The 13,790-nt window shown below is 43.7% G+C and overlaps 1 protein-coding gene across 10 annotated transcripts in view; it reads left to right on the forward strand.

Annotated features, from left to right (window-relative positions):
• The window catches only part of PTPRT (protein tyrosine phosphatase receptor type T), a 405,976-nt gene that overhangs the window by 339,938 nt on the left and 52,248 nt on the right, over positions 1 to 13,790 (forward strand). For 4 of the 10 annotated variants that reach the window (XM_072350256.1, XM_072350257.1, XM_072350263.1 and 1 more), the window contains exons 15-17: positions 3,535 to 3,601; positions 10,858 to 10,905; positions 13,064 to 13,212. In XM_072350256.1, the coding sequence (XP_072206357.1) occupies positions 3,535 to 3,601; positions 10,858 to 10,905; positions 13,064 to 13,212 (264 nt within the window). The remainder of the gene's footprint in view (positions 1 to 3,534; positions 3,602 to 10,857; positions 10,906 to 13,063; positions 13,213 to 13,790) is intronic. The other 6 variants (XM_072350259.1, XM_072350261.1, XM_072350260.1 and 3 more) reach the window with 5 other exon arrangements.

Raw genomic sequence — 13,790 nt, forward strand, 5'->3', positions numbered from 1 at the left:
TTCCCTGTTCTGAACACAGACAGGGCAGAGTCAGCAGGTAGCATCTCTTTGCTGGCTCGCTGCTGCTTGCCGACTTACCCACTGGAATATGCACTATGGTTATAAGAAATAATCAGGCTCATCAACTTTAAAACCTTTTCCCTTTGAGAAGCTGTCACAGTGCATGGAGGGGTTGTGGAGGTGTGTGCTCTCTGGGTATGTGCACCTGACAGCCCTGCTGCTCTGTCAGTCCTGCTGTCCCTAAGGCACCACTGCTCACATCACAGTGAGGCGTGGGGCTGAGTGTGAACATGGCATTCCCCAAAGATGAGCTGTTGGGTTCGTTTTGTTTTAAACCAGTGTGGATCGAGAGTGGATTTTATAAAGGGAAAGGCTGCTTTGGACCACAGATTCATCTGAAGTTCTGGAGGAGCACAGCTGAAAGCTTGTCTGATTGAGCAGCTGAACAACAACTGCGTTCTCTTTGTGTTTTACAAAGAGAAATGGTAGAAACTTGAGCTCTGGAGTTCCTTTTTTACATTAACCTTACTTTAAAAGAGATCCCCTTTTCAGTTCACAGAGGCTAATGCCTCTGTGTGCGAGACAGTTGCCTTGCAAGGCAGCAATGCAGAAAAATAATTAGGTACATTAAGGGCATTTTCTTCAAATGGAGCTGGCAAATATCACAGTGATGTTTGTTCATGGAGTAGGTCACAGCCCTGGATTTCCTGACTGAAGCTAAGCAGTACAGAGCACTGGAAGGAGGGGAGTTAGGAGGGGAGGAAGCACTAAGATAAGGAAAGTGCTTGGGCATTAGGAGTAGGCAGATCATCTGTGTTAAATACCTGTTTGTGTATATGAAGTTCTTTTATAAACATGGCTACAGCATTTAAAAGAAAAAAGGAAATATTCCTGGCTTTGGGGCCCTGCTGGCTACATCAGTTACATTTCTGCAGCTCCTGTATCATCATTTATACAAAGCAATTCATTTTAGCTTGTTAATTTACAGTGTGTGAGCTGGTGGTCATTTGCCTGCACGTATTGCTTTCTTTCATGAACAGCTAGATACAGAATACCTTGAAGTACCTAATTTGTGTTCTATCGAGGTATTACTAATAACATAAAGAGTTCATTCATTTGCACTTGATGTAGGTTAAACATATTTGAGGAAGGGAAAATCTTGGACTTGGTTAATAAAAATGTACTGAAGCAAGAAAACCAAGGCATTTGCAAACCATTTTTCTGGAGGAAATGCCCTTTGACTTTGCACCTCAGAAGTCTTAGGTCCTGGTCAATTCTGATTTCATCTGGACAGATTTAACTCCTGTAGTCATGACTTGCATTTCCCTGGAGTAAAGAATGTGACTTTTCAGACTTGTGCATTTGAGCAGACAAAGCCTCTACTGAACCCTTTAAGTATAAGACGGAATAAATTGGATCAGACAGCCTGTCATGGGTGCACTGTAAATAAGTTCTTTAAAGTGCTGTTGGTAGCAAAAAAGGAGATTTGGGGCTGTGTAGGGTCTAGGACTACTAGTTTCTTCTAGGAAACTCCAGCGCTTTATTCTGGATTAGGATTTAGGTTGTTACCTTAAGCTAATGAGATAAAACTCAAGAGTGCATTGAGCAGAACATACCCAAACTGTGGGATGGAATCAGTATAGGGATGTGTGAATGTTCACAGACCCCGGTACCTTCTTTTTCCTGAGGACAGATGGTAGGCAGGATCTTCAGGTTGTGTTGTACCTCCTTGGATCAAGTCATGTTTTTAGTGATCATAATTCAGATGGATTTTTTTGCAGTTAGTCTTAACATATTCCATAGGAAGTCCTTATCTTTGGTTGCATATTGTGGATGGATTGAAGCTCAAATGGTATGTCCAGTCCCAAAATATAATCCTCATTTTCTTTGCCTTCCTCTGTTTATGTCTTTAAGGAATAAATCTTTTTGAGCTTTGCTCTGCAGCTTGAGGGATGCACAGCTTTTGAATGAGGGCTGAGCCTCGAGTGATCACACGAGTCCAATGGCTGTGGCATGAGAAAAGCAGAACGTACAGCAAGATGTTCAGCAGGGAGATTCCAGTTGGCAGTGCTACACGGAGCCTGGCCCTGGTGCAGCGGAAGAGTTTAATTAAGGAATGTGTTAGGAGATGTAAGGGGTTCAGCTGTGTGGGCTTTCATTTTCCACATCATGGTGGTTTTCCCTTTGTTTGTGGGTTCAGAAGAGCTCAACATTTCACAGTGTAGCTCCGAGGCAATCACAACACCACAGCTGATGTGCTGCTGTCACGTGTAGGGCTGCTGAGTTTCAGGGGACTCTGGCACTGTGTTATCAACGTGTGTCCAGGTGTGATTTGGATTCAGTCATTCACATAACTTGGAGTGTTTTGGGAATCTGAATTTCAGGTTTATAGCAGGAGCCATCACCAAACACAACGTGGCATTTTGGAGGAGTCCTTTCCTACATCTGTAGTCAGCTGTCTTTGCCCAGAGGGAATCTCTTCATAGGGCAGCAGACTGTAAACGTATGAGGAGATGGGGCAGGCTGTGTTTTATAACAAGAGAAAGAATGCCAATTGTGCAAACAGTGACATGTTCAGGAAGTGCACAGAGTGGTCATGGGCAGAGAACAGCCCCATTGAATCTGGCTTCTGTGTGTACGTGGGGAATTTTACTCAGAACAACCATGAAAATGAACACTTGAATCCTGCATCTCTACTTGTCTGTATTTCCTTGTATTTGTAGTATCTTCAAGGATGGGGCTTTAAGCTTGTGTACAGGGTTACATTATGTGTTTCACTGTTTTTCCTTGTTTTGGCCGTGGTAGCCGCTTCTGATGCTGCCTTGTGCCTTGCTGTTGATCTGTACTAGCATACACTATACCTGTTGTGCAGCAGCATTTTCTAAGTTCTTCTCCAGTTCTAAAAGGCATGACATCACCTCTTCACTTATGACTGATTGCCAGGACTCATTTTGTCTTGCTGTATCAAAATGTTCTTTGTAGGAAAATGAACAGAAAAAGCTTAATCACACTGATGCAGAAAGCTAATACATACCCCCAGTGATCATCTATAAATATGTAGTGATGCTTGAATTGTTAACGAACTATTTGCATCTTGGAGTTTGATGAAGCTTGATTTGTCATTGCACAGTTTGTTCATTGTCTAAATATTCTGAAATGGAGATGTTTTTGCACTGCCGCTTTCCTACTTGTTGCCATTCCTATTGATAGCTCATACATAATCCTTCCTATTCTTAAAATCTCAAAGAACTTCACAGGCAAAGGTAAGTATTGTTGTCCATGTTGCTGACAAGGTTGAGTTGAGGAAGAAATCAGTGAAGGGATTTGTTCATGGCTTTGCAAGTTAGTAGCAGAAGTGAGAACACACCTATGTGTTCTATCTCAGCTCAGCATCCATCCCCTGTGAGCCCACAGCTCCTAACACTGGGGGAAGGTAGCTCAGTGCCAGCGGCAGCACAAATACTTTGTGTTTTCAAAAATAGCATGGAGTTCATATAAATCTAATTATGTGTTCTTCTTTCTTTTTCTCCATTTGGATATTTTGTTCGTCTGGCTGGCTGTCCATATTTAGAAGAAATGCGTACTCCTACTCCTATTACTTGTAAGTACCCAGCAGGGGATGGTGCTTCTTCAGCACACTTATTGTGGTCATTTTGTGCTTTGTTGTGTTCTTTTACCACTTTTTGTTTTGTTTTGTTTTTTAACCATTCTGTTCAATCATGTCTTTCCAGTAGGTTGCGTTATTATTTTCCCTTTCACATTTATATATCTTCCCTGTTTCACCATTTCAGCTGTAACTACGCCTGCAAACACATCAGTGTCCATAGATCTGTCAGTTTTGATTTATAGTTCTTCAAATGTTAATGGATGAATACAGAACAACTGCACTTCTTTCAGTTGTCCACCATACTCAGCCAGACTGCCAGGAAATTCACACCCCAAAGTCACTGTTGGGAATTTCTCAAGCTTGCTTTAAATTGTAAGGTTTCTGGCAATGAGGACTTGAGGTTACCTCCACAAATATCCCTGTCTGTGGAGCTGCCAGGTTCTGAGTGTCACTTCAGACCGGTGGATGATGAAAGACTTCAGATTTCCAGGTCTCGATCACCTATCCCAACCTAATGACAATGCTGCATAATTAGGGCAGTTAAGGCTCTTGAAAATGCTTTGCACACCAGAACTTTTTGGGGCCATCTGTTGTCTAAAGATGGAGGGGCTGGGAAGTAATCAGGGCTGAGCTGGTTCTGCAATGATAACACGTGTCTGAGCATCAGGAGGAGGTGAGGACTGGATCAGTGATCTGAAGAAGGGAGTCTTGAAGTACAGAGCCTGGATGCCTTTGCTGTCACCAGAGATGTGGGGGAGTTGGAGAAGATGACTTTTATTGCTGAGATAAACAGGTCTCTCCACCTTTCACAACCAGCAGCTGTATTGCCCTCACAAGCAGCAGCCTGCCTGACCTTTAGGGCTCTGACATAGACAAAATAGATGACTGCTTTGCTAGTTCCTCCCAGCCTGCCACCCTTCTCCTTCACCTGTTCCTACTGTTCATCTTTGTCTTATGACTTTGCCCTGTGGACACATGTGAAAGATGTTCAGTAAGTCAGTGAAATGAATGTATTCATGATCTGCAGTTTAGTGGAAGGTGACGTATTTTCCATGGGAGTTTGATTTACATCCTAAGAACAGGGCCAAGTATTTAAGAGTAGGATCCCTGTTCAGCTGTGGAGTGAATTTACTTCTTGATGACCTATCAGAAAATAATTGCTAGAAGAACCTTCACAGCTTGCTATGTTTGCAAGAAACCAAAAGACACCCTGTTGAGACTTGACTTTACCCAGTTAAATAGTTGTAAATGGGAGATAACTGTGTTTTCTCTAGGCTCCGCACTAGTTATCCAAGAACAGAATTTGACCATTAATAGAAATCTTTCAAGAGAAGCTTACCTTAAAGTCAGGGATGGTTTTAGCATGTAGATGGTGCCAGCTAGTTGCATTTATTTATTGCTACAGCCTTTCCTCTTTGGTGCATTTCCCCTGAACATCAGGAACGTTCCATCTTCACTGCTTTACTGTTCTTGTTACACTGCCTGAAAAATGCAGTCCCTGTTTTACCCATATAATTCCATCTTCTTCCTGCAGGCAGTATGTGGTCAGAATGTTCCCTACTTTTTATTGTATTTTGAGATTTGCGCATCTAAAAGCATAAGTCAACTTCTGAGCCCTATATGACCCATTTTTGCAGCTGCGCCACAGTGTTGTTTTAAGTAGTCAGCTGAGGATTATTCTGTACAGAGAAAATAAGGGTATTGTTAAGCAGTCTCTTTGCTGTCTTTCAGTGGCTTCTGTGGATCAATATACAAGCAGTTTTCTTCTTGGGGAACAGGGGAGTGACTCGAGAAAAGTGAAGAGGCAAGCATCTGCGGGTCACCAAAGCTTGAGGTTGCAGTGAACTTCAGCAGTAGCAAAAGCAACAAGTGGTGATGGGCTGCAGAGGTGTAATAAAGCTGTTGTGCACCATGCAGCATATCAAGGGAGAGCCTGAGGTGTCAGCAGGCAAGCTTATGTGTTTGTAGCAACTCCCTGTATCACCGAGTGAGGATTTGGAAGTCAGGATGCAGAAGTCACAGAACTTCAGTGCACCCTAAACAGAGAGCTTGTTCTTAGCTCAGTGCTTGTGCTGTCCTACGTGCCACAGCAAACATGCCCTCTGATAGCGGGAACATCTCAGTGGTAGAGGTAACACTCAAGTAGCCCTTCCACAATGAACACTTCCAGCATCAAGTTGTGCGTGGCAGCATTTGGTTTCAGATTGACACATGGCTTCAATCTGGCAAAACCAAGCTCTTTATTGGTCTCTTGAACAGCTGTTTGGGTTTGAAGGACCTTCCAACAGGTGTGGGAAGAGAGCGGGAGAATCCATCAAGGAGCATATAATGAAGCTTTTCTGAGTTTCACGTTTCAAATGTCACTTGAAATAGGTGTTCTGTTTTGATTGCAGGTGAAAATCTTAAATTGCTAAGGACTGTGTAATTGTTAGCCAAAGCAAATAGGAATTACTATAGCCTCTTATGGACAGAAAGGTTTGATTTCAGTTTATTTGACGTGTTATGAAAAGAAGAGCAGGGATATGTATACATATAGGTTTTAAAAATAACATTGGTTTCCATGCTACGACCTTGAATGAATGTTTTTGTCCTGAAGCAAAATTGAATTGACAGTATTGAAAAACATGTTCTCAAATAGGCACACCTTTAAATACAACCACATGGACCACACTGTTCTGTTTTTAGTTCAAAGCTGTGATTCCTGGAGTAATTCTCATCTGCTTTCAGATCGTTCCTTTCAACTTTCTGTCATCTGCAGTGCAGGCGTTTCTTCTTCTTAGGGACCAAAGTCTTCGAACTCAACTCTTAATGGGGTATATCTGTTAAAGGCACCGAGATTTATATTGTGAGTAACCGATTCTTGCAGACATGGCCCATAAGGGCTATGTGGTAGTTTTTAGGTTCTGCATGAATAGCTGTGAGGTTTTTGTATGACAACGCTCCATTTATAAGCTTCCCGCAGTGTGTGGGTTACTGTGGTATTATTGTGGTTGACAGAGAAGGTCATGAAGAGCTTTAAAATGCCTGCAGTGGGAGATACCAACCCAGCAAGGCCCTATTCCTCACCTGTCATGTAGGATGACAGCATTTTGTGTACTTCACTTTACCCCTCCTTAGAAGTCAGCTGCAGAGGAAGGTCCTTGGACAGAACCTGCTGTAGCAGTGGTGCAAGTCTTGCTGGTTTTACAGTGGGTGAGAAGGATGCAGGATTGTGAGCTGTGTGAATTGTGAGCACTTTGAAGTGCTCTGTGCTCACATCAGTACGAGCGTTGCTTAAGTTTTCTGTAGGATTGCCAGCTCTGACACGTTGCATGCAAGTTTAATGCACTGTAAGACCTGATGTACTGTGTAAGATAACAACCCATCCACCTCTGAAAGTTTTTGTTTCTTTGCTTAGATGAAGCTGTAAAACACGGGTGGCATTACAGCTGCTTTAAAGGGGATTTTACATTCAGTGACAGACACCTCTTTTCTCACAGCGGTTTCTCCTGCAGTGAGCCTTCTTGAAGCTTTATTTCCTCACCAGGAAATAGACAAAATGTAAAAAAAAAAAAAAAAAAGAAAAAAAAAGAAAAAAGAACAGTGGAAGTGTTTTAGCTACTGTGGGTTTTTGGTTTTGCTTTTTAAATTGCTTTGTTTTTTGTTTGGTTGGTTTTGTTGTTGGTTTTCTCTTCTTGGATGGCTGCAGACAGGGATTTAATCAAGAGTGCTGTTAGGCCAGAGAAGTGCTTGTGGAGATGCGGGGATTCCTATACATTACTTGCACTGCTGATGTTGTTTATAAGAGAGTGCTCAGTGGCCAGAGCATTACTTTCCTTTGCCACTGATCCAGGAAGAGTAGTGAGGGCCCTGCTGCATTGCATAGAACCCCTCCAGCTCCCAATGTGACTAAAAGCAACCTTTAATTGTGGTGGTTTCAGTTCAGAGCGTCTCTTCATAGCAGAGATTCCATCCCAATTGTAAAGCTGAATGTATACTTGCATTTTTCTGAACTAACAGCATTTGTGCTGAATTTATTTCCACCACATGTGGGATGTTTGAAAGGAAATAAAACAACTTTATTTATGGGTGTACTTCTGTATAAATATTACCTACATGCCTGTGTTTAATATATTGCCAGTGATGGTGGGATCTGCCTGCACAGCTCAGCCTGCCAAATCAGAATGTTCAGAAGAAACTGTTTTTCTCATTAGATACTGTCATAATGATGACTGTGCCAGTTTAATTAAAGCAAATTTAAAGAGAAAATTGAGAAAGTTTGTGAGAGCTTGTTTAGAAAATGTCTGTTAGGTGAGTGCAGAGCTCAGTTTTGCAGGGGGCCATGCTTTGCCAACAGTTTGGACCAGTGTGACTATGACTGCATGGCTGTTGTGCACCTTCCTAGTCCAAAATTGATATTGTTGTGGCCAAAGATACTCCACAAAAAGTGACTGATTTGCTCAAGTAAAGCTTAGAGAGTGTATCCCTGCATGTTTCCTGGTGCTGAGTTTGTATATACAGAGTTAAAAACATTCAGAGCATCCTTTGTCCAATGCCAGCATTACAACACTTTCCTCAGGCCGGGCAGTTCTTGTTCTGTGAGCAGCAGTGGTGCAGCCGGGCCCTGCTCATCACACAGCCTTTTCTTTGGAGAATTCTCTTCTGCTTCAGCAAACAACCTTCCCTGAGTTTGGCTTCACTGTCCCTGCTGTCCCTGCTTGCCAGTGAATGTAGGGGTTGCCCTTGGGGAGGCTGTGAGAACCAGTGAGCTACGCTTAGAGCAAGACTCGCACCTCAGCTCTGGTTAGGGGATGCTCTTTTGGGGATGGAGATTGCTTTGCAGAGTGCTAGGCTCGGGAGGAGGAGCCACTTGCCAGGCTGCAAAAGGCTGCACTGCTTTATCTCCTGTAGGGCTGCAACCTCTGGGGAGATCTCCCAGCACACCTGAGTGATGGGCAGCCCCTGCTGTGTTCAGGTTTCCCAGAGTCTGAGTTGAACTGCCTTTCCTGTCATTGAGCCCCACTGCATTTTCCCAGTGCTGTAGACCAGGAGAAGAGCTTCCCTGTGGTATCCTCTCCTATATTTGAAGACGTCAGCTCTATTTCTTTGTCTTTGCTCTGGGTGAAAGAGCCGTACTTCCTTCTTCTGGCCTTTTCTTGTAGGTGTTGTTTTCCAAATTTACCTTCCTTGTTCTGCTTTGGTGTATGTCCCTTTGGTACGCATCCTTTTGACGTGCAGGGTTGGATTCTGTACTGCAGCAGAGCCTTTATCACCACTCAGAGTAAAAGGATTACCTGTGTCCTGCAGACTGCAGAGCCATCTGTAATCCCCACCTTCTTTTTGCACAAGGATGGGACTGCTCCTTCAAGTTCAGCTTATGACCTACTACAGATCTAAGGAGCAAAGATCCTTTTCCATAGCTCTGCTGGCTCATCAGTGCTCCCTGTAGGGTGTTGGCATGATTGATCTCTGCCTTAATTTGTGCAGATTTCATGTTAAATAACGTGTGTACTCCTAGCAGGCTGCTGCACACAAATATCTACTAGGAATTGTGTTTTGTAGCTTTCTTAAATTGCTTATTGGAAATGAGGGCAATATGCAATTTTTGTCTGTAGGAGGAAATTTCATGTTTAAGTTACACGATCTATACCTAATGTCTAAATTACCTGTGCATGCAAATCTGCACTATAGTATATATAATCCATCCTTGTGAAACATCTAAAATTAAATCTGTCAACGTACGTGTACAAGAGCTTTTTAGGAGTGGCAGTTACAGATTTAACATCCATGCATGTAAAATTGACATAAAAAAATGGAAAGAAGAGCTGCTTTTAAAAATACAATCCTCGAAGTTTACCCGAGCCTTTGCAAAACTGGGATCTGATCCTATGAATACTTGGAGCTGAAAATATTCCTTGAGGTTTCTGATGAGCGCTCGTGGTAGTGGATGCTTTTGACTTGGTACTAAATCTGTATTCCTGGATTGTTAGACTGGAAGTCCCTCAATCTTAACTTAGCGTTTCAGCATTTCTCTGATGAGCAGAAGTATCCAAAATAGCTGAACCAAATCTCCATCATATGTTTTTTTTTTTTCCTGAGCTTGCACTTAGTTCAGGTTCACTGCTAACAGCTCTTGTCCTCGCTTTAGTTGGGTTAGCTTCAACTGCCTGATTATGCAGCTGGTTTCATTCTTTTTGTTCTGCTTTCTGCATCTTTCTGTCTCATCGCTCCTGTGTGTGTATTGTGCCCATAAACATCATCTCTTCATTGACGAATCCTCTTGAACTGAAAAGGGCAACCCAGCAAACCCCATCCATGGATCCTCGTTTCCTTCCTGGCACGTTCTCCTTACGCCTCAATGTAAAACTGCCGCTAATATCGCTCCATTCACATTTTGACATTTCCATCTCTTCACCCTATGTTGATTGTATCAGACTCTTCTTCCAAGTATCTATCTGCTTTATTTCTTCCCCTTTTCAACTGCATAATGCATGAGACAAAGTGTCTCCTCGGTGCCTGGTGACAGCCCGTGCTGGTTGCACTCCAGAGGCAGCCTGCAGCCGGCCCGTGACTGACACTAATGCACTGATAGCAGATTCCTCGGGGTGCTGGCATTGTGGTGTTTGGGGGAGGCTGGTCAGTACGGAGAGCAGGAGCCGTGTCACTGATGCTGCCTGTCAGTGATTCACTGAGATCTCTTCGAGTGCCCTATTTTTGGAAACAGCGTTTTCAGATAAATGCTTTTCCCATTCCGGAGGCATTTTGACATGCTGGCAAATAAACCTCTACCTTGCCGTGGGTTTAAGTCGCATCCCTGACGTTCTAGAAAGTGCTAGTCATTTGATTTTATAATCCTTTCTGCGAATTATAAAGATGGCAAGGACCAAATAGGCTTAGTCCTGTGCTGCCACTCTATCCAGACACGTAACTGAGACAGAAAAGGCACATTTAGAAACCAGGAGCCCCTTGATGTGTCTGGCAAGCTTAGCTCTGAAATCCTCAAAAGAGATCCGTCTTCCTTTTCCCTCTAAATTTAGACCAAGAATTTTTACATCCTTGGAAGAGAGAGGGAGGAAGGTGGGAACAGATAAAACACCGCGTTGAAAGCCGGTTGTAGTGCTGTCAGATGCCCAACACTTTTCTGTGTGGCTTCTCCTGCGCGCTCCCCCTGCGCCTGCAGCAGCCTCCGCTGGTGAGCAGCCTGCGCAGGAGGCTGCCGCCTGCGGGTCCTAGGTCGAGAACCTTAAACTCATCTCACCTTTTCTTTTTAGGCATTCAAGCCAATGTTTTAGGGGCCTCTCTGTCTTCTACAGGACCAGGTAGAACTGCTTTGCCATAGGGCTTTTGTAAGCAGGCCTTTGGGGACTCACGGGCTTGGGTTTGGGGTGATTTTGTCCCTGCGCAGAACGTGCAGATATGGTATTGCTTGCCTACTGAAAGGGAAAGGAGCTCGCCGGCTCTTTGTAGCTCGTTGGCATTTCTGAAAGGAAACCAAGCAAATGGGACTTAGGGGTAATTACGGCCACAAATATTTTAATCTGGATTTAATAAGCAAGTCACCCTTTTTGACTCGCTATTTTTAAACATCAGTAGCGGTAGTGTGTAATGGCTCACCCCAGCAGTCCAGAGTGCTTGTTATTAAGGACTTGTGCATTTTGGATTAGCGCTTCCCACTGAGAAATTTTAATTCCTGTTGCCAAAGAATTCACATAGCCGTGTATGATTAGCAAATCTAAAGGATTAAAATAACCGCATAGCAGGGTTAATACGCTCCCAAACTGTTGTTGTTACCTCAGGGACCACAGCACAAAACAAGGGGGCTCATGGTTAATAAATCTGGCTGTGTTAGCATCGCTTGTGTGCTGGAAGCAAAGCTTTTAACATCATTAAACGCCAGCTTTTTGCTTCAGCGTTCAAGGCCGGTTCCTCTGTTTGCATCTTTATCTACAGAAGTGGATATCATGGAGATTTTGTGAGATCTAAGTATGTGCTCTATAATTATGTCTCCAATTGGAATAGCTGTGGGCTGGAATTGAAAGCACGAACAGCACAAGACTGAGCAGATGAGAGAGATGCATTTGTTCACAAGTTTCCAGCAGACACTGGACATTTCTCTACAATTTTTTTGCTGTCCTGGTCTGGATTCAGCAGCTTGCCTCAAGATAGAGCAGCTCCTCACTCAGATGGGCAGGAGGCTTCAGTTCTCTTCGAGCCTTCCGTGCTAATGGATGTGGCTGGCCCAGCTGCCCCACTGCAGGAGGGCTGGGGCTCAGCTGTGTGCTGGGACCTGCCTGTAAATGCCACTGCCAAGCGCTGTGAATAAATAAAGCCTGTTGCAAGCAATATCCTTTTAAGAGCCTAGCGTAGTTTAAAAGATGGGGAGTACTTACCATAAGAATGTCATTTCAGTGAAGAAAAACCTCTTTGCAAAATGATTTAGTCGTTAGGATTTTTTCCTTTTTTTCTTTCATTTAAGAGGAAAAAGAGAAACCCGAAGCTCCTACTTACAGTAATCTGTTTTTCTCCCTTTTATTTTGTTTTATTTTCTTATCTGCGGAAGCCGTGTAAGCAAAGTTCCTTGCTAGTGCTGGGGATTTGTGTGATATTTTTTCAAGGTGTGGGTTGTAGAATGTCACACATTCATTTTTAAACACTTTTGCTCTCTGGTATGAACGAAGCGCAGGGCAGTCAAATGTCAGTGGAAGCTTAGCAGCTCACTTTTCTGCTTCTCTCCACTTCCTTACTGTTAGCTGTGTTTGCAAAAGAGGAGCCTCTTAAGTTCTTGGCTTTGTTACTCTGTTTGGAGCTGGCAGTGTTTCTACTTTGAGGTCTCCTCAAAGACCCGAATTCCCAGAAAAGGGACATATCTGGACACAGTCATTTTTATAATTATTGCAGCCTTTAACTTGCCCCGCTCTTCCCTGAGTGCTGATCCTCGCAGTGATTTGTCAAATTCCAGCAGGGGCTGCCATCCTCCCTGCCCTGCTTGAGCCTCCTGCTCAGATGCCCGGTGGCACAGCCTCAGCTCACACTGCTCCCTGGAGCCTCCATAGACAGCCCCAGGTGCAGGCAGCCCTGTGATATGGATGTGGAGTTGCCGTGTACCTCCAGTGAGCCTTTCCCATTGCTCACCGCACCCGGTGCCCTCTGCTCTTCCTGGAGCAGATGCCACCCGCTCCAAGGGCTTTCCTTATTCCCTCTTGTTTGGTGACGTAGTGCTCCTACTGCTGGGGTGACGTGGGTTTGTGCACGATGAGTTACTGGGAGGGACAGCCAGACTCGCAGGCTGGCATCGCTACGTTTATTTGACTCTATAATATATTAAAAAGCTGTGGGGTTTTCTCTCTTGAATTTCCATGTGCTCTGCATGTCTTTTAAGTGTGATAGTTGTGATTTTTTGAGTTATTTTCTCATTGTTTTTTTTTCTAATGAGGGAAAACTGACCTTGATTTCTCCCCTCTTCAAAATACCCTAAAGGAAGCTAGCCAAGAAGCAGAAGGAGACTCAGACCAGCACGCAGAGAGAGATGGGTCCCGTGGCCGCTTCAGACAAGGCCTCAACCAAACTCAGCGCTGTTCACAATGAAGAAGCTTTCTCTTCCAGCTGCCAAGATGTTAATGGATTCAGTAAGTTTAACTTGCTTGCAATGGATATGTCCCCTTTGGAAAGCTCGGGGTTCTTGAAAGGACCTATTCCTATGGGCACAACAATGAGAAGCTGGGAGTGGCAGTGAGGGGGTTCGTTGCAAAAGCTTGCTAGAAATCAGTTGTCGAAATGCTTCTAACATTGCCCCTATTTTAACTCTCAGCTGGGTGAGGAGCATTCCTTCTCACTCTAAATCTACCGAGAAATAATTTATAAGGTCTTTCAGTAATTGCATCAGACATTCAAAAAAGGCACTTGTTCATTTGTTCTCCCGCAACAGTTTTTCCTTTGTGAGTTGATGAGTAGAATCACTTAGCTGACGTTTAGGATGGAAATATTGTTTTCTGTATGGCATTTTGATGAAAGAGAACAGTCTCATGGTTAGAAATGGAAAGCCACCATTTCTTCTTTTGTCTGTGTCCTCAGTTTATTCTTCCTTAAAACTAATGGTAGTTAATAACTGTAAACCACTCAGACCTCTGTAGCTGGAAGACTCCGGGCAAAGCAGCACAGAGTTACCCTTTAGCCTCTCTAGATCCAGGTCAAGTGCATGGTGGGA

Source organism: Excalfactoria chinensis, chromosome 15 (genome assembly GCF_039878825.1).
Source record: "Excalfactoria chinensis isolate bCotChi1 chromosome 15, bCotChi1.hap2, whole genome shotgun sequence".
Lineage (NCBI taxonomy): Eukaryota > Metazoa > Chordata > Aves > Galliformes > Phasianidae > Excalfactoria > Excalfactoria chinensis.